Here is a 21,637-nt window from a genome sequence, read left to right as displayed (position 1 = left end):
CTGACCTATCATGCTCTCTTGAATTTAAACAAATTAAAGGATTTCAAAAGAGAATGCTTAATTTTCCAACATCACAAAAGCAACAAAAAATGAAATTTTAATAATAGTCAAAAGTGGAAATAATATCTTTAAAAACATACAAATCACAGTTTCATAATGATATACATTTTCCTGTGGAACTTTTTATATGCCCTTTCATAAGCAGCAAACTCTGGCTGCCCTGAACTCACATTTTACAAGACAAAGTACTTGACAGTTGGATATTACTGAAAAAAAAGCATAGTTTATGTCAATTAATTGGAAACCGATATGCTAAGGCAGGAACTAGATGAACCTAAAAGTTACCTGAAGGTACCCCAGTCAGAAGTTTCGATAATGGAGTTCAGTGGTTACTCATGTTCATTAAGCACAAGTCATTTAAAGATCTACCACATCTGCTCAGCTATATTTACAATACAAGCAAAATATCATAAACATCAATAAGCCAAAAAACAGAAACATAAGCCTCTAAATTTTTACAGTGTACTGTATTTTCTGAATTCCCGCCAGCATTTTATAGGTGTTTCTCACGAGAATACAAGCAAACAGGTAGTCATGCTCCTCACAGATTTTCCATATCTCAGCATGCCAGCAGAACCTCCCCACCCTTAAATCAGTAAACACTTCCTGTAACTATGATAAAGGCTGGGCTGATCTGTGCTGTCATAATGACAACAAGAACTGTTCAAGAGACTGACAACAGAAACCATCCAGTCAGATAACCATTAAGATTGAAGCAAAGCTTAACCTGCTTGTCTAGAATTGTTTCTATTTTTAAATATCAACATTTTATTAGCAGCTGGCTTGTACTTTCAAATTGTACAAAAGAAAGCAGTCCTACTGACACCTAGAACTTCTGTCCTGTACCACCACAGCACCAACAATCCAGCCTGAGGACAACAAAATTTTAACTGATAGCACTGCTTCTATTGTTTGCATATTTATGCAAAGCTGATTTCTGCATCTGAACATAATAATAATAGGCATCCGTTAGTCTGGTGAGACCATGGATTTGCGCCTTGGAAGGTTTTTCAAGGGCAGGGTTGTATGGGAGACTGGCAGTTGCCCAAGCTGCAAACATACCCCTCTCCACGCCACCGATGTTGTCTAAGGGAAGGGCACTAGGACCCTAGCAGCTTGGCACCGGTGTCGTTGTAGAGCAACGTGTTGTTAAATGCCTTGCTCAAGGACACAAACACGCTGCCTCAGCTGAGACTCGAACCAGTGCCCTTCAGGTTACTAGTCCGATGCCTTATCCACTAGGCCACACGCCAACACGTATCTGAACAGGAAGCTAAAATTTAAAACAATTTCTACTGATATAGCAAATAAGTCTTTTAGAGAAGTTGGAAAGGTGAAAAAAAAGAGAAAATAACTCTCCACATTGTTGGATTGTCAATACCTTGCCCTTAGAACAGCTGGGACTCAAAGTGAGCAAGTCCAAGGGCAAGGACACAATAAATGACAAAGCCATTTTGGAGCCAAGGCTAACCACTTCTGATCAGAAAGGCTCTGCTCTGTACATGGCCTCGTTGATCAGAAGCCTGTGCTCAGCACCACATTGAAAGAAGAGGTGTAATCCCAAAAGCACTCTCCGACATGCCTAGGTTACTGAGGACTGGCCATCAGAACTGATATGGCAATAAACAATCTTCCAACATAATACCCTTAATCAAATCTGATATCTGTAATATATTTAAGAGGCATGAGAGTCAGTGAGATTGTTTGTTAGAACTATATTGTACATAACCATGGAGGATTGAGGCTATAAGAACACAATTTTTAAAAAATCAGTAAAAGATGAGCAAATAATTAAGATTTTCTTTTCCAATCAATTTAAGTTTCAATACAAGTATTAAAAGGCAAGCTTAACAGTGATACACAGAATGCTGGAGGAACTCAGGTCAGGCAGCATCTATGGAAATGAATAAACAGTCGATGTTTCAGATTGAGACCCTTCTTCAAGACTGGAAAGAAGGGGGAAGACACCAAAATAAAAAGATGAGGGGAAGTGGAAGATGGACCAGCTAGAAGGTGATAGGTGAAGCCAAGAGGGTAGGAAAGGTAAAGGGCTGGAGAAGGAGGATTTTTACAGAGAGGAGAATGGACCATGGGAGAAAGGGAAGATGGGGTGCATCAGGGTTAGGTGATAGGCAGGTGAGGAGAAAAGGTAAGAGGCCAGAGTGGGGAACAGAAAAGAGAAGGGGGGGGGGCGAACATGCCATCAGGTTGGATGCAACCTGGATCGAATATGAGGTGCTGCTCTCACTGAGTGGCCTCATTGTGGCAAAAGTGGAATGACATGACAGAACAGGAATGGAAATGGCAATTAAAATGTTTGGTCACCAGAAAATTCTGTTTTTGACAGATGGAGCAGAGGCACTAAACAAAGCAGTCCCCCAATTTACATCATGTTTCATCAATGCAGAGGCTATATTAGGAGCACCGATACAATAGACAACTATAACAGATTTACAGGTGAAGTGTTACGTTGCCTCACCTGGAAAAACTGTTTGGAGCCCTGAAAGGAGGTAAGGGAGGAGTAAATGGGCAAGTGTAGCATATTTGTTGCCTGCAGGGACAAGTGCCAAGAGGGTGATTAATGAGGAAGGACAAATGGACAAGGGAATTACAGTGAGAGCAATCCTTGTGGAACACAAAGAGTGGGGTGGGGAACAGTAAAGATGTGGTTGGTGGTAGGATCCTTTTGAAGATGGCAGAGGTTGTGGAGAATGTGTTGGATGCAGTGGCTCATATTGTTGTAGGTGAGGACAAAAGAAACTCTAACCCTGTTAAAGTGGCAGGAAGATGGAATGAGTGCAGATGAGAGCAGCATCAAGAGTAGAGGAAGAGAAACCCCGTTCTTTGAAGGAAAGGGATATCTCTGGTGTCCTGGAAAGCCTCATCCTGAAAAAACTTGCAGCGAAGACAAAGGAGCTGAGAAAAAGTAATATATTTTTTTTTAAAAGGAAACATGGTGGGAAGAGGTATAGTCAAAATAACTGTGGGTATAAATAAGTTAATAAAAAAGTTGGTAGGCAGCCGGTTTACCAAGAAAGGGGAGAGATGTGTCAGAAATGAACCAAGTAAATTCAATGGTAGGGTGGAAATTGGAGAAAAAGTTGCTGAGCTTGCTAATTTTGTCATGGGTGAATGAAGCGGCACCAATGCAATCATCAATGTAGTGCAGGAAGAGTTAGGGAGCATTACCCATGAAGGCTTGGAATATGGTTTGTTCCAAGGCAGGCATAGCTGGGGCCCATGTCTACCTAGAGTCTGGAGAAAGTGGGAGAAGCCGAAGGAGAAATTGTTGAGGGCGAGGACCATTTCAGGTGAAATCCATCATTGCAATCCCTGTTTTATGTGAGCCAGTAAAATTTCCAGGCTTTTTCTTAAACTAATTGCATTATTCAGATTCAGTACACATTGACTAATATTGACTATGCTGTTGACTGAAGTTATGATGCGAAACCTGAGTAAGGGAAAATTAAGAGCAGAAGTTTAACTGAATCATGTTGTACTTCAAGACAATTAAAAGAGAAAATTCGTTTAGGTTGGGGCTGCTGACAAATGGCAATAACTGCAGACCAAGCATCAGGAAGTTTAGGATCCTACAATCCAAGACTGAATTGTGCTGGTTTAGTTCTGCCACTTTGACAATTTCATGGCTGAACTTTGTCATTCAAATCATCGCACTTGAACTTGAAGCAACCCTCCTGCAGTTACACTCAAGCATCTGCCCCATAAATGTGGATGAATACTAAACTCGTTTATTTTACTGAGCAGGAGTAGCTGTGCGTGTGAAGTGTATGAAGATATACATATTTTTAAATTAATCAGATCTGATTTAATATTTCAATTGTTTAAAACATCAGGGATGTTCAAAATATTCAAACACCAGATTTCACAGTCAGCAATATCCAGTGGTGCCATTTTACCAGCTGTCATTTTCAGGCACATCATCGAGGGGATTATTCAAGCCCATCTTCCCCAAAACCCCCTCCAGCCCACGTAACAACATTTTATCACGATTGAAGACCATGGCAGCAAATTAATAATGGGGATCTGGTAAGGCAACCCATTCTTGGTATATGGAAGCGACAAGTCTAGTAAAATCACCACTGGCAGCAAATTCAGACTATATTCTGAATATCACCAACTTTTACTTGTCTTGTTTTAATAAGTGCACTGCCAAATACAGAATGTGTAAAGTATGGTTTCAAAGTAACAAAGCAGATTATTTAACACAAAATGCTATAATGAGTATTTGTGAACAGACTTTGAACTTCATTTTAAGAGTAATTGGTTTTCTTTAAGTTGTTGCTGGGTATTTTGTGGATGATAACAGTGGAGAACTTTGTTTATATATCTACCATATTGGATACAATACAAAGGTTTACAGGAGGCAAGGCTGCTTCCAATCCATTCAATTTACTTTCCAATATCTTAGTTTGATGTGGTCTTTCAATATGACCCATTTTGGCACTGTTTAGAAAATATTACTCGATGTTTTAAGATCTCTTTCTTGAACACTCAGGGTAAACTAGCACATTTTATACGTTAAACTGAAAATTATTGATAAGAATAAATCAAAAGGTACATTGTTTTCAAATAATCTAGTAGTTTGTAACTTACATCATCTGCTTCTTCTAACAACCCACTCTCTTCATATGCTGCAAGGAAATATTTAACAAATAGAAATACAAATTATAAAATCACATTAATACATTGCCAGATTGTTATCTGTGTCATAGCTTTGTTTACAAAACAATTTTTTTTTTAAAAATATAGTGTTGAGGGGTACATCCTGATTTATTTGTAATGTTCAACAACATTGTGTAATTCCAAATACTTTAAATTAGCCAATTCACTTATGGAATAAAATTGACTACTGATCACCTTCAGCTGGTGATGATGATGCACAAATTCAGACTAAATGTACAATCTTCATTTCTTATTGCACTTAAGTTATGCAGGGCAACAAACTAGAACTAACATCGGTATGAAAAAGATAATTCAATGAAGATAGGTGCAGCCAAGTGCCACCCATACATTTGATGGATAAAAATTATTAGAGGTTTTTTTTTAAAACATGATATTCAGCTAATACAGATCCCTTTGAGACATTTCAGGTAGTGGAACTTAGCTGTTACATTCAGGGCCCTGTATTAATGATCCAGAACACAAGGGATCAAATCCTTCAATTTGGATCGTTGAATAAATATGGAATAGTATCAATTTATAAAGCTATCACAAAAATCTGCTTTTGGTGGATCCTACTGTAAGAGGCTGGGTGGTAGAAACAACACTCTAGGATGGTATATTGCCTCCATGCTCTGCAGCAGCTGCAGGATCTTTTGAAGAGGGAGAGTGAACATTCAGCAACTGTGCTGTATGTTAGTACCAATGACATTGGTAGGAGAATGGGTGAAGTCCTGCAACATGAGTATAGGGAGCTAGGTAACAGTTTAAAATTCAGGACATCCAAGGTTGTATTCTCTGGATTGATTCTTGTGCCAAGTTGTGCACGAAGGGTCTCAGCCCGAAACGTCGACAGCACTTCTCCCTATAGATGCTGCCTGGCCTGCTGTGTGCCACCAGCATTTTGTGTGTGTTGCTTAGATAGACAAACTCAGAGTTTTAATTGATGAGACTGTCATTTTGTTGCCATCACTGAGTCATGGATGAGATAAACAGGGCTAATAATTCCAAATCTTGGGCAGAGAATTTTCAAGTGAGACAGAGGGGGACGTGAGAGAAGAGCTGGCATTTCACTATTAGTCAAGAAATGTTTTCGGTATTGAGGGAAGATATCCTAGAAGGCTACTCAAAAGGAGGGCATATGGACGAAGACCAGGAACAAAAAAGGTGCTGTCACTTTGTTTGAGGTGACCACCTAACAAATCATCAGATGACAGAAGAACAGACATGAAAATAGCAGGGAGGTGCAATAAAAATAGTATTTCTAATACCAGTAGACTTGTTTTTCCCAAATTCTATCTGGGGTCACGCAAGCACTTTGCTAAAGGGCACAGCATTCATATCCAGAAGATCATTTTGACATACTATGTAGACAGAGCAACAGAGTCATAGAGAAGGACGGCTCTTTTACCCATCTAGCCTGAGCCAAACTATTTAAGCTGCTTAGTCCCATCCACCTGCACCTAGACCATAGCTCTCCATACCCCTACCTATTCAAACTCTCTTTAACATTGAAATTTAGGTTGCATGCACTACCAGCTCATTCCACACTCTCACAACCCTCTGAGTGAAGTAGTTTCTCCTCATGTTCCCCTTAAAATTTTTCGCATTTCACCCTTAACCCATGGCCTCTAGTTGTAATCCCACCCAACTTCAGTGGAAAAAGCCTGCTTACAATTACACCATCTATACCCCTCCATCAAATCTCTCCCCAGTCTTATTTCTATGTTCCAAGGAGAAAAGTCCCAACCTAGTCAATTCTTCCTTATAACTCAGATTCTCCATGTGGACAACATCCACTGCCTTGTTTTCATCATCTTTTCTGGTCAACTTCCTCAACAAACTTTATAAGATTGGTTGGATATGACCCACCACGCATGAAGCTATGCTGACTATTCCTAATCAGCCTGTCTGTCTAAATAGTCACAACTGGTCCCTTAGAATACCTTTCAATAACTTTCCATTACTGATGCCAGGCTCATCAGCCTACACTTTCCTGGTTTACTTTTAGGGCCTTTTATAAACAGTGGAACAACATTAGCTATCCTCCAATCCTCCAGTACCTCACCTGTTGCTCAGGATGAGTTAAGTATCTTTGCAAGGGCCCCTGTAATTTCTGCACTTGCTTCCCACAGGGTCCAAGGCAACACTTGTCAGGTCCTTTTGATTTTAACATATTTGTAGAATCCTTTGGGATTCTCCTTCACCTTGTCTGCTTGGGTAACCTCATGTCTTCTTTTAGCCCTCCTGAATTCTTTTTCTTATACTCCGTAAGTATAGTACTGTGGCGACACATTTCCTGGCACATCCGAACCGACTCACAATCAGATAGCCTATGGGGGTTTGCGAGCACAGAGCTTTGGAGCCTCTGCGCCACGAGGGAGGTTTAAAAGTGAGGCTGAAGATTTCGAATAAAGTTTTTCCTTCAACTGCAGTTACCGACTCCGTGTTGTAATTTTAGCGCTGCGTGTAGCACACCGCTACAATTGGTGACCCCCGTCACCTCCAGCCTGTGGTCAGCTATGGCCAGCCTTTTGGGGACTCAGCTGCACCACACCACTGCCTACCACCCACAGTCGAACGGGCTAGTGGAGCGTTTCCACCGTCACCTGAAGTCGGCCCTCATGGCCCGCCTGCGAGGAGCCAACTGGGCGGACGAGCTTCCCTGGGTCCGGCCAGCCCCGTCCCGTCGTCCCGACAGCTTGGCGGCGACGCGTTTTCGACTCCATTCATAACTTGGCGCATCCCTCCATCCGGACAACTGTCCGGATGGTTTCCAGCAGGTTCGTTTGGCACGGACTCCGCGAACAGGTCAGTGACTGGGCCAAAACATGCATGCACTGCCAGACGGCCAAGGTGCAGCGGCACACCAAAGCCCCACCGCAGCAGTTCCATCCCGCCCACCGGCGTTTCGACCACATTCATGTGGATATTGTGGGCCCCCTGCCAGTGTTGCGCGGAGCGCGGCACCTCCTGACTATTGTGGACCGGTTCACAAGATGGCCGGAGGCGGTCCTGCTCACCGACACCACCTCCGAGTCTTGCGCCCGAGCCCTGATCGCCACCTGGATATCTCGCTTTGGTGTACCAGCCCACATTACCTCCGACAGAGGCGCCCGGTTCACCTCCAGCCTGTGGTCAGCTATGGCCAGCCTTTTGGGGACTCAGCTGCACCACACCACTGCCTACCACCCACAGTCGAACGGGCTAGTGGAGCGTTTCCGCCGTCACCTGAAGTCGGCCCTCATGGCCCGCCTGCGAGGAGCCAACTGGGCAGACGAGCTTCCCTGGGTCCTACTCGGCATCCGCACAGCACCCAAGGACGACCAGCACGCCTCGTCGGCCGAGTTGGTATACGGCGCGCCCCTGGTTGTCCCCGGGGAGTTCCTACCAGCCCCACGGGGGCAAGAGGAAGATCCCGCAGCAGTCCTGGGCAGACTACGCAAGAAGCTCGGTACCCTGGCCCCCATACCCACTTCACAGCACAGGCGGCACCCGACCTGCGTACCCAGAGACCTACAGAACTGTAAGTTTGTGTTTGTACGAAGGGGCGGGCATCGGCCACCGCTGCAGCAGCAATACGAGGGGTCGTTTATGGTGCTCCGGAACAATGGGTCCACGTTCGTGCTGGACGTTGGGGGGAAAGAGGAGGTTTTCACGGTGGACCGCCTCAAACCGGCCCATGTGGACCTGGCGCAACCGGCCGAGTTTCCGGCACCTCGGCGCAGAGGCCGACCTCCCAAGCGGGTTCTGGCCCAGACTGTGGACATTGGGGGGTGTATCGCCGGTTCTGGGGAGGGGTTATGTGGCGACACATTTCCTGGCACATCCGAACCGACTCACAATCAGATAGCCTATGGGGGTTTGCGAGCACAGAGCTTTGGAGCCTCTGCGCCACGAGGGAGGTTTAAAAGTGAGGCTGAAGATTTCGAATAAAGTTTTTCCTTCGACTGCAGTTACCGACTCCGTGTCATAATTTTAGCGCTGCGTGTAGCACACCGCTACAGTACCTCATTTGTTCCTCACTGCCTATACTATGCTATGTACCTCCTGTTTTCTTAACCACGGCCTCAATATGGAAAGGAGCGTTACTGAATGACCACAGTGTCAGTGGGGGGGCATTTTGGATGTAGTGACCATTACACCATATATTTCAATGTAGGTATGGAAAAAGACAGGGATGGCATAGGAATTAAGGTCTTAAATTAGGGAAAGGCAGATTTCTTTAAATTATGATAGGACCTAGCAAAGGTAGACTAAGAACATCTACTGACAAGTAAGTCCCACCTGCAATGGGACAGCATTTAAAGAAGAAATAACGAGTTCTGGGCCATGATACCACTGAAAGGATGAAACCCAAGGGAAGGAAAATACAGGAACTCTGGATGTCAAGAGACAAATAGGGTGGATAAAGAGAAAGAAGTATATGACACAAACAGTAATCAAGATGGGCAGAGGATCATCAGGAGAGTGAAGTGTCTTAAGGAGGCACTTAAGGAAATTAGGAAGGCAAAGAGGAGTCACAAAATACCACCAGTAAACAGAATTAAGGTTATAATAAGAGTAACAAAATAAGCAGAGAAAGAAAGGCATGTAGCTAGAAGGTATAGATATCCAAAATAAATACATTTCATCACATTCACAAAGGAAATGGATTGTGTAATTGAAGGATTCAGCAAACAGGAAGGTGGACGTGTATTACAAGTCTCAAAAAATAAAGAGGAGGTAATTGGTGTATTAGCAGGCTAAAAGTTAGATAAATTCCCAGGGTTGCATGAGGTTTATCCCAAGTGGTTATGGAAGGTAAACTGCTAGGATTATAGTTAATACTTTTAAATGTTCACTGCCTACAGAAGATGCCACCCCCCCCCAACTTTTCCAAAAGGGCAACAGAGAAAAGCCTGGTAATTACAGACCTGAGCCTGTTAATTACACCAATTTTAGGGAAGTAATTGGAAAAAAATAGAGGAACAGGATTAATGATCATTTGGAAAGGAAGGGAATAATGGAGACATCCATCCTGGCTGGGGCAGATCCTGTCTGATTTATCTGAGTGAATTTTTTGAAAAAAGTAACAAACTATAGAAGTGATAGCATGAGCAAAGGTGCACTAAGATGCCGTCTGGAAAGAAGTATTTTAGTTATAAGAAGAAACTGGGAAGACTAGGTTAATTTTTCCATGGTCAGGGGGACATGAAACATAAAACAGTACAACACAGGAACAGGCCTTGCAACCCACTTATCTGTGATGCAAACTGCGCCAATCCTATTTTCCTGTACTTAGTCCATATCCCTCCATCCCTACCTGTTTATATATCTGTCTAAATGCCTCTTCAAGATCACTATTGCTTCTATTTCTGCTACCTACACCAGCAGACATGACTGAGGTATGTAAAAGGGGTACTAATAGGATAAAACTGCAGGAAGCTTCCCCCCTCCCATATCAGAAGTAAATGCAATTTGAGGACATAGATATAGGGCAAGAGTGAAAAGATTTAGAGGGGATTTGAGGGGTATCTTTTTTCTCCCCAAAGTGTAACCTGTACCTCTTTTAACCACCTGAGAAAGTGTGGTGAAAGCAGAATTGTTGACAGCATTTAATAAATGTCTAGATGAGCACTTAAATCACCTAGATGTAGAAGGCTATGGGCCAAGTACTGGAAGAGTGGGATTAATATAGATGTTTATCCACTAGTCAGAAGTGGTAGATTGAATGACCATTTTCCATGCTGCATAATTTCATAACTCCAAAAGGCCTAAAATTTATCTCCATACCTGCCTAGTTAATTGAACTTAGTTGCAAAACTATCACATACTTTGGATTATCATAATGGGCTTTAAAACTCTGAACACCTTATGGTTAACTCCTATAAGCATCAATTGGCATACGGAATATGGGATTAATGGCTGCTTACATGGACTTCAACAAGGTATTTGACAACGTTCCAAAAAAAAAAAAACAAGGAAAATTGAAGCTTACAAATCATAAAACTTTAATGCATAGGAGCTGGACTAGGCCATTCAGCCCATCGAATCTACTCCACTATTTGATCATGGCTGATTTATTATCACTCTCAATTCTTTTCCCCGTAACTTTTGACCCCCCCCCACCACTAATCAAGAAATTATCAACCTTTGTTTTAAATATACCCAATAATTTGGCCTCCATAGCCCTCTGAGGCAATGAATTCACAGATTCACCACCCTCTGGCTGGAGAAATTCCTCATCTGTTCTAAATGGATGCCCCTCTATTCTGAGGCTGTGCTCTCTTGTCCTAGACTCCTGCACTATAGGAAATATCCTCTCCACATTCACACTATCTAAGCCTTTCAATATTCAATAGGTTTCAATGGGATCCCCCTCATTCTTCTAAACTCCAGCAAGTACAGGCCAGAGTAATCAAATGCTACTGATATTAACCTTTTCATTCACAGAATCGTTCTTGTGAACAAGGTAAATTAATGTTTAGATTTAATTTGGCATTGGAAGGATAAACGAATATGGGTCTACACTCAAAAAAGGAAGTAATTAGTGGTTCTACACAAGATGGGGTCTTTAGCATTCATTATACTTATTAATGACAGCTTGCTTATACAGTACAATTCTATCCCTTTAAGCCTGACAATAAATATTTATGGCAGAGTAAATAAATTAGAAACAAATAGTGAGTAAAAATATGCCAAGTGAATTTGAGTATATTTGTGGTTTAACCTTCCATGTCAGCTGCTTCCCCTTCATCATCATCTTCATCATTATCATCCGTGCAAGCAGTGCTGCTTCCTATACACTTAGAGTTTTCTTTGCTTTCTAAAGTTATCTCCGTAACAGATTCTGTCAATCCAGCGACACCTGCCAATGGAAAGAAATAAAAGAAAGATAATCTTGGTTATTTCCTAAAATATTCCAATTTCTAAAAAGGGTCCAGCAGGTTGTAAAATCACAAATGTAATGCTATTATTTGAGAAAGAAGGGAGAATGAAAGTAGGAAACCATAGGCTGGTTATTGTAACACCTATCATCACAGGATGCCATTATGTTCGTAATAACAGGAATTTTTTAACAATCATAACACAATTAAGCACAGTCAATATGGTTTACTGATTAATAATTTTATTAGAATTGTTTGAGGATGTTAAATAAAACAGTAGATAAACTGAACTTAGATTTCCAAAAAGGCATAAAATGGAAAAGTCAATTATAAGAGCTCAGCATCTTGAGGGAAACACATTAGCACAGACAATGGATCGGCTAACTAACAAAAACAGAGTCTGGATAAATGGCTAATGTTTAGGCTGGCATACTGCATCTAAAGGAAGCCACTTGGAGCAGTGCTGTGGCATCAGTCATTAACAATCTGTATTCAGAACCTATTGGAAAGTAAGAGTACATTGTCACAATAGCTGCTGATAGTTTAGAAAATATTAGGAGGTCACAAGAAGCCTGTAAAGGGATAAAACTAGGCAATCTGAATGAGCAAAAGTTCAACAGATAGAATATAATGTGGAGAAATGGAGATTCTCCACTTGCGTAGAAATTAGAAATTTTAAATACCTTTTAAATATTATGAAATAATTAAATACAAAATTATTTTTGATGCTCGATTATTTAAATTATTTTAAACTATTTTGAAGCATACTTTGTAGGAGTTAATGCTATAAAACAAGGCTTCACCTCCAAGACAGAGGTAAAGAATTGCTCCTCAGAAGGAGCATGGAATTCTCTATTGCAGAAATTTGTGGATACAGACCCATTAAAGAAATTGAGCATGAACATTTTTGGCATATAGGAAATGGAGGGCAGGCAAAAAGACAGGTACAAACCAGGTTTAATCAGCCATTAAATACATTTCTGAATAACAGAGCAGGCTTGAGGGTCTGGTTTTGTTCCTACTTATAAAATTATATCACTAAAAAGAGAAGAATTGAACAGATAACATAAATGTCTGACCTAACAGGCAGTTAAGATAGATAGATAGAAGGGAGTGGTTAAAGTCTTTTCTGCTGTTTATTTACATTTTCTTCTATTCACTCAAACTTTTATTCACTGTTCAGTTTGACAAGCTCAGCAAATCACTATTCTCAATTTACAATACCGTACTGAAATTCTGCAGTGCTAGAAGTAGCACCCACAAATGAAATCCAACGGTACAAAAGTATAAACAAAAGAGATGGTATAGATGCTGGAAATCCAGAGACAGCAACAGACACAGGATGCTGGAGGAACTCTGATCAGGCAGCATCTATGGAAATTAATAAACAGTCAACATTTCAGGTCGACACCCTTCATTAAAACTGGAAAGGAAGGGAAAGGAAGCCATAATAATCATCATGACAGAAGAAGAGACCATAGATTGCCATGTTCGAACAGTAATGAGGATAGGAATTTAAAAGGTTGACCATTGCATGTCTCCAAGTCAGTACTACATTGATTTGAATGCTGACAAACTACTCCTGTGACACTGCTGGTGGCAAATGGTATTCGTCTGATTCCTTTGGATTCTGCAGCTAAGTAGAGGGGGGAGCCTGCTACATGGCTAACAGCTTGTTCTCCATATCACACTGCCCTGGCTTGCGTAATATGTATATAGTCAGCTGGGAAGCAACATCCATGGTCAACCCCAACTAACCGAAGGCCTCACCTGAATTATGGTATGTGTCCACCCATCCACCATCACCATCATCTTCTTCAATGACTGCCTCAAATTCATCAGAGTATTCCATCTGTTTGCAGCGCTTATAGCAGGGAACTGAAGGAAGCAGAAGCAAAACACTACAACTAGCGTTATTATTTAACAAAAAATGTCAACCATTGCAAAAGTCTGTAATTCAGCAACATTAGTGCTTGGTAATTGAACAACATAATCTGAAACATTAGGAATAAAATATGTTTGGTAAAATGTTAAACTACATGGAGACAAGAACAAGGTCTTTCAATATTTTCCAAAATATCCAAAACAATGTATTATGACTAGGAAAAACATGAAAAACTCCTACCATTTCTAGTCAGCAGAAACTGCTTTTCCCTGGGTAAATAGGGTTTGATTTTGGGGTCTTCTCCTGTTCCCCTGAAAATAGAAGATTAATTCATGTGTACTTTCATTTGTAATTTAAAATGCTAGCATGCATTAATAGCATCTCAGGTTAATATAAATACTAAATTTCAGCGGTTGCAAACAACCTGTAATGCAAATTGCAAGGGCCACTTGGTCAGCAAAATTGGTGGCCCCCTTAGAGAGGAATGACTGAATTGTGATCAGACTCTTGGAAAACCCATTTCTGGAGGTGGCCCAAATGGCTGGCTGTTGGCCGTGGGCTGTGAAACTACTTGGAACTTTCATAATTTCAATTGCATGCCCAATGATATCGATAACAAGGAGGAGACAGAATTAAGGTAAATGGGCGTGAAATATAAACAGTGAGAAGAGAACAAAACTACAAAAGCAGAAATTAGCCTCAGTGAAGGAAGAAGTAATCAAAACGCTGGATGGGATAAAATTGAAAGGGAAGATAACTAGTATATCCTAATGAATTTAAAGTGGATATATCTGATCCAGATAGGTTGTAGCAGGCAATGATTATCCAAACATCTATAGATACAGGGGTTGATGCCCAAGTACCAGAAAACTACGATTCGTTTTTACATTCTTGCTCAAAGAAAGGTCTAGGAATAACTATACTTTATTTAATCTTGGTGGCAGGAATGATTCTAAAGGCAACGAACAAGGCCAGCAGTATATTGGATGATTAGATTAGAGAAAGTCAGTTTATTATGGGTAAATCCTGTCTTACCCTCTTGATATTTCTTTTGACCATGTATGTAAAAGAATCAAGAAGGAACTCTGATCCAAAGATGCCACAAAACAGGCATTTTCAAAATGAAGGCCATGGAATAAAAAGGGGCTACAAAGGCATTGATAAAATAATGGCAAACAATAGAAGTGATAGGCTGTTTTTTATTGAATTGGAGAGAAGTGTATATGGTAGTTCCAGGAATCAGTATTACAATCACTGTATTTCTTATTCTAAATTATTAAGATCTGATTTCCTAATTTCTAGATGACACAAAACTTAGAAGTGTAGTGAATGTGAGGAGGAAAGAAATCTACTTCAGGTCCTCACACCAGTCTTCAGAGGGATCAGCAGTGGGAAGGATGAGCAGTTTCAAGTTCCTGGGTATCAGCATCTATAAAGATCTTTCCTGGGTTCAACATATTGATGTAATTACAAAGAAGGGACAACAGTGGCTACATGTCATTTGGAAGTTGATAAGTCTTGGCATGTCACCAACAACTAGCAAATTTCTACAGATGTACCATGGAGAGCATTCTAACTGGTTGCATCAACGGGCTACTGCATAGGATTGGAAAAAGCTGCAGAAAGTTGCAAACTCAGCTAGCTCTATCAGGGGACTAGCCTCCCCAGCATCAAGACATCTTCAAAGGATGATGTGTTAAAACAGCTGCACCCATCATTAAGGACCCCCTATCACTCTGGACATGCCCTCTTGTCATTGCTACCATCAAGGAGATGGTACAGGAGTATGTGCCTGTGTCTTAAGGTTTTAAGAGCAGCTTCTTCCCCTCTGCCCTCAAATTTCTGAATGAACAATGAACCCATGTACACCATCTTTTTTTTTGGTTCTTTCTGCACTACTTATTTATTTCATGCTTAGATCTATCATATAGCAATTTATAGTATTTTATTATGTATTGCACTATACTGCTGCAACAAAACAAATTTCCTGACATATACCAGTGATGTTAAACCTGAATTTGAAAAAAAAAGGGCAGGTGTAATGGACAAATGCAGCAGTGCAAGACATCCATGGTTACAGTTCAGTATGAAGAATAAGAGATCATACAAACTACAAGTCAGAATTCTAAAACAATTAATAAAGAACCTAGTTGTGTACAAGAAAATAGCTTCACAATACAAAGCATACAGGATCCTGGGCTTAATAAGTAGAGACAGGGAAGACATAATGAAACACTTCTAAAGCACTTACTTAGCCCTAACTGAAACACCTGTTCAGTTTTAGGTGTTATGCTATAGGAAAGGCGTGAATGGATTCCGGTGACATAATCTTCGAGAATGGCAGCTTAAGTCACTAGCTCCAGCGGAAAAACGTGTATTTAGCCCCGTTAACCCATCAAATATAATATTTTTCAAAAAATATTTGAATTGAAAAGAGGGGCAAGAATGGGGAAAAGGAATGGAAATAAAAAAAGCGACTCTGCGGAGCCTGCGGCCAAGAGGAGTGCAGCGAGCGGCTCTCCTATCCGACCGCGTGCTAGCGAGGCGGACGCTCGGCCTCGTTCAGGTGAAGCTGCGAATGCGATCGAAATCCTGAAAGGAATAATGAAGTTCCAGAAAGATATAAAACAGCAGCTCCGTGATATTAAGTCAGCGCTGGCCAGCGTCAATCAAAAAATTGAGAAGGTGGAAGATTGCATTCAAAACGTGGAACGGATACTGAGTAAGACAATAAAGATATTACATCACCAAGAAGGTAAACTGCTTGACCTGGAGGGAAGATCATGGAGGAAAAATATCAGAATCTACACGTTCGAAGGAGCGGAGGGCTCATCTATGACGGAGTTTGTCGTAAAGTTACTGCGGGATGCGCTGGATCTTCCCTCAGCTATGGAGCTGGAAGTCGAAAGAGCCCACCGCATGCTCGTCCCGAAACATACCCAGGATAGAAAGCCATGCTCAATAATAATTAAATTCCTTCTGTACAGCACCAAGGTGGAGATTCTACGAAGGGCCTGGGGTAAGAAGAGAGTATTTTTCGACGATAAATTAGTATATTTTGAACAAGATTACCCCTCGCGGTCCTGCAGAAATGCAAAGAATACTCTGAAGTAAAGCGAGTACTAAAGCAAAAAAAAAGATTAGATTTCAAACTCTGTACCCTGCTAAACTTCGAGTGTTTTATGACAACGGGACGCAGTTGTACCAGACAGTGGAAGAGGTGACTACAGACACGAAGGCCAGAGGGTTGCTCGTCAGCGTGACCAAAAACGAGGGAAAGCCTGGCTGAGGAATTATCCCACTCTGCTTGGGAAATAATGCGATAATTGAGAAGGCAGGAGATGGGAGGAGGCTCAGAGAAATATATCAGGAAGAGACTGGGAGTTTCCCAAAGACAGTCCTCACCCCCTTCAGAAGAGCCATAAGGTTTGGCTAACTTTAAAAATGTTGAGAAGCTAAACAGAAGCAAAAGTACACGGAGATATACCTATCTCGAGAAAAACTTATTATAATGTGGATTTTATATTACTTAGTTGTTATTCTTTATTCACTCACTCATTCCTGTCTCCCCACCAAAATGAGAATATGTATGTATGTAATATATGTGTGCATGAGTGTATGTACATATATACTTACACACACATACATACATATACATACATGGGGGGAGAGGGGAGAGAGAGGATATATAGGAGGAGTACACAGGGAAATCTTTTCTGTGTAATGGATTTGTTCACTGACTTTTATGAATACTACAATGGGAGCCCTCAACTCACAAGTAGGAGGGGTTATCCCCCACAGCTAGACATTTCCTCTAGCTCAACGCAGGGTCATCTACTAGAGACCTCAGCCTTGAAATCACACGTTTGTTGCCATTGTTGCCCTACCCCAAAGAAAGCTACAATTATTACTAAGCAATGCAGTGGTTTGATTATTGAAATGGAAAGGCTATTGATAATTTGGTTAGACGATCAAAATCAGCGTAATATTCCTATTAGCCTTTCTTTAGTGCAAGGAAAGGCTCAAAGCTTTTTCGATGATTTAAAAGCTGCACGTACAGCAAGTGAAGGTACTTGTGATGAAGAATTTGTTGTGATTAGTGGTTGGTTCAATCATTTCAAAGTGAGGGCAAATTTACATAATATTAAAGTGCAAGGTGCCGATTTAAATGCTGCGAGTGATTTTCCTGAAATGTTTAAAAAAATTGAGGAGCGAGGTTATTTGCCAGACCAAGTATTTAATATAGACAAGACTGGCTTATTTTGGAAAAAAAATGCCTGAAAGGACCTACATTTCAAAAGAGGAAAAAAGTGCACCAGGGCATAAGGCATCAAAGGATAGGCTAACGTTATTGCTTGGGGGAAATGCATCCGGGGATTTCAAGCTCAAGCCTTTGCTTGTGTATCGCTCTCTAAATCCGAGGGCACTTCGCCATATCATTATGGCATCTCTTCCCATTATTTCAAAGGCAAATTCAAAGGCTTGGGTTACAATTGCCATCTTTGAAGATTGGTTCTTGAACCATTTTGTTCCTGCTGTTGAACGTTATTGCTTGGCCAAGAAAATTCCTTTCAAGATTCTCCTTGTACTTGACAACACACCTGGACATTCAAGCACTTTAGATGACCTTCACCCCAAATGAAGACATATTTTTACCCTCCAACACCACATCTACTTCAGCCAATGGATCAGGGAGCCATAGCCTCCTTTAAGGCCTATTATTTACGGCAGACCTTCTCACAAGCAGTCAGGGCTACCCAAGATGTGATGAGTTTTAGGGAGTTCTGGAGGGATTATAACATCTATGATGCCATCAAAAATTTTGCTGATTCTTGGGATGAAGTGAAGCAGTCAAATATGAAAGGAGTGTGGTTTAAATCGTGCCCCCAGCTTGCGCATGCTTCTTGGGATTTACAGCTGACCACATTGCCGAAGGCAGGCAAGCTGTGGTTGATATTGGTAATGAACTGCAGTTAGACATCAGTGAAAATGATGTAGAGTTGCTCGACTCCCATGCCGAAGAACTGATCAATGAAGACCTTATGGAACTAGAGCAGCAGATGATAGCATTTGAGAAAAAAAGACTGCGACCTAGGAACTCTGGAATTGAAGAAGTTTGCGATAAAAAGGTTAGCTAAAGCCTTTCATCTCATTGAAGCAGGGATGGCAAAGTTAGAGGAGCAAGATCCTAATACAGAGAGGTTCACCAAAGTTTACCGTGCAGTTACTGAGAACCTCAGCTGCTATAAGGTCATTTATGACGAGAAAAAGAAAAGTTCTGTACAAGCCTCCCTTGATGCCTACTTCAAGAAATTGACTCCTGTGGTAAACCTGCTCTCTCCAGCAGCAGAATTAAAACCTGACTCTCCAGCACCAGGCCCATCATAATGTTACCTCACAAATGCCCCTTCCAGTATGTAAGACATCGATGCAACCGTATGTAGTTGCTTTTATTATTACAGTATTATGTACAGTACTGTATTATTACGCTTAAGATATTTTAGTGTACATATTTGGGTCAGCACCGCCCCCACTTGTCCCATTTAACCTGTCGCAGTACAGTGGATTTTAGGACCCGGGGCAGCTCAGGTCACGTCGCCCTCGGTGTACAGTACGGTACGTACTGTTCTGTACCTGTTCCATTGACGGAAAATGATCACGGTTGAAAATACTGTAAGGTGGAAATAATAAAGTAATCCGGAAGAGGTGAGATGCATTCGGTCATTGGAAAAACATTAGGCTGCAGTCAGTCACCGATCGGAACAATTTTAAAGGATAAAGTGAGAATAATGGAGTACGTGAAAGGCCCTGCCCTGATGAAAGCTACAATTATTACTAAGCAATGCAGTGGTTTAATTATTCAAATACATACTGTACGCTTTTTATGTGTTTTATATGCATAGAAAGATAAAATATATACTATACCAAGACAAACATTTGACTAACTGACGCTAAGTAATACCGGATGTACCTATTCCAACGCGTACAAATCTGACTTAAAGATAGACTCAGGAACAGAACTTGTTTGTAACCCGGGGACTGCCTGTATAAAAGAACCATCATATCTGGGAGAATATGGTAATGGATTGTTGAAGTACATAAAACCATTGGTTGAAGGTTATAAATGAGTTATTTACAGATTAATATGCTTTTGCTGAGGAGGTTCCACAGAAATTATTGCTGGTCATAAGCTATGTAGAATCTATATTAATGCTATCAGGGATCAGTATCCAGCTTTGCCGATAATACAAAGCTTGGCAATGAAGTTAACAGAGGAGGACACAAGGAGTCTGCGAAGGGATGTTGGCAATCCAGCAGAAAGAGAATATGAGAAGCCATTCTATATTCAGGAGTAAAAGCAAAATAAGATACAATTATCTTACATAACAAGAAACCTACAAATATTGGCATAAAAATCATAACATGTTAGTACATAAAATAAAATAATACAGCAACAGGAGCATTGGAGAGGGTACACTAAAAGATTTCCTTGAATGATAACTCAACTGAATGCTAAAATTATCTATTTGAAAAGACCAAACAGGCTTGTTTTCCTTTTCCTCAAATAAATGACCTCTAACAATAAATTCAGAGGAGATTTTCTTATTTGAAGTTATTAAAACCATGAACATTACCAAGGAACGATTGATGAGGTTAACAACTGAATTAAGGAGTTGATGAAAACGCAGTAAGAGAAAGGATTGATGGATTGGTTAAGAGGGCAGTGGGAGAAGGCTTATTTAGAGTATAAACATTGGCATGAAACTGCAGGCCTGCTTGTGTACTGTAATACTATCGATTTCTAAAATAATTCTACATAATAGATCTAGATTTCAACTCTTAATTATTAATGCAACTTTTTTCAATCCATTATTCACTTACCATTGCCAAGTGGGACAGTGATGGACCAGATGATCTCCTGCCACCACAAACTGCAAAAAAAGAAAAAAGATACATACTAAGTTACAAATAAGGAACATAAAATGACGTTAGTCAAATCATGCAGCATTTGTGAAAATAATATTTTGTTTGCCCTGACCAGAATAAGTTGTGCTTGTATTTGTTAGTTCTGCAAATGCTGTGAACATGTGTTTAAAGGTATTATAGCCAACTGAAATTTGTAATTTTAGATAATTATAGGTCTGTAGATACTTAAATTTAGCATAGTTTATCAGTTTAATAGAAAGCATGCACTAACATATTGACAAAAGCTGTCTGCTAGTCACATACAGAGCCATCTTTGAATGATGTATATGAGCATACGAACCTATGTTTCTACAACAAATATTAACATACAAAAATATCAACTATAAACACGTAAAATGTTCCTTGTATCAGTCTGAGCCATGTACTAAATTTCATTAAACATTTCTCTGCAAATGCATCTGAGTCAGAAACAAAATGTTCACTAAGCAGCCCACCTCCTAAAAACTAGACTGCCAAGATCTGTTTAAGACCCTAATTTAGCAAAATTCATTTGTGTGTGTTTGCAATATCAGGGTGAAATCACACTAAGGATTGAACTGACCCAAGTGATTTCCTGTATCATCCGTCTCCCAAACTTTTTCCCCAGGCCATCTCCTGCTAGACTCTTCAGCTGCTAGATCCCCTGGATTCTCAGTACACTGGCCCCTCTCCTGGCATGTTACCACAGTAATTAGATACTGCACATCACTCAAGCAAATGCGGAAGCTATCTACCTTTTCCCTGCAGCCATTGCCTTGCATACCACGTGCAGGTCGTGCTGCTGCTTATTTTCCAAAGGCATATGCTTTCTATGATTGCGGCTAATAAACGTGTTGTGAGCGGGACTAAACTGAGAGAAATTATGTCTTCCACATATCCTGTTTTAGAGTTCATTTTTGATTGTAAACTTCTGTAATGCTAGTTTACATTTGATATTGGCTCTTAAGAACTCTTGTACGAGGGACACAATCTGATGCAACATGACATGCAACAGCTGTTTTAGCAATCCAAGAACAGATTCTTTCAAGAATGATTCAAAATTATTCAGGAGAATTTGAATCAGATTACATAATTATAAGTTTAACTTAGCTCTAGCAATAAGATGATGTATTTTGTGTTAATTTAATGGATGTAATATTATTAAAATGAAATGGGAATCATTAAAGATCAACTATAA

General features: G+C 40.6%; 1 protein-coding gene across 1 annotated transcript in view; it reads right to left on the bottom strand.

The window, feature by feature from the left end:
• The window catches only part of atg3 (autophagy related 3), a 58,289-nt gene that overhangs the window by 12,035 nt on the left and 24,617 nt on the right, over positions 1-21,637 (bottom strand). Inside the window, exons 3-7 of the mRNA XM_059968295.1 lie at positions 20,377-20,426; positions 13,735-13,805; positions 13,380-13,487; positions 11,453-11,590; positions 4,675-4,712 (exon numbers count right to left, since the gene is read on the bottom strand). Coding sequence (XP_059824278.1) covers positions 4,675-4,712; positions 11,453-11,590; positions 13,380-13,487; positions 13,735-13,805; positions 20,377-20,426 — 405 coding nt within the window. The remainder of the gene's footprint in view (positions 1-4,674; positions 4,713-11,452; positions 11,591-13,379; positions 13,488-13,734; positions 13,806-20,376; positions 20,427-21,637) is intronic.

The sequence above is a fragment of the Hypanus sabinus genome, chromosome 4 (assembly GCF_030144855.1).
Source record: "Hypanus sabinus isolate sHypSab1 chromosome 4, sHypSab1.hap1, whole genome shotgun sequence".
In the NCBI taxonomy this organism is placed as follows: Eukaryota; Metazoa; Chordata; class Chondrichthyes; order Myliobatiformes; family Dasyatidae; genus Hypanus; species Hypanus sabinus.
Note: the sequence above shows the minus strand (reverse complement) of the source record. Positions and strands in the feature narration are given on the sequence as shown.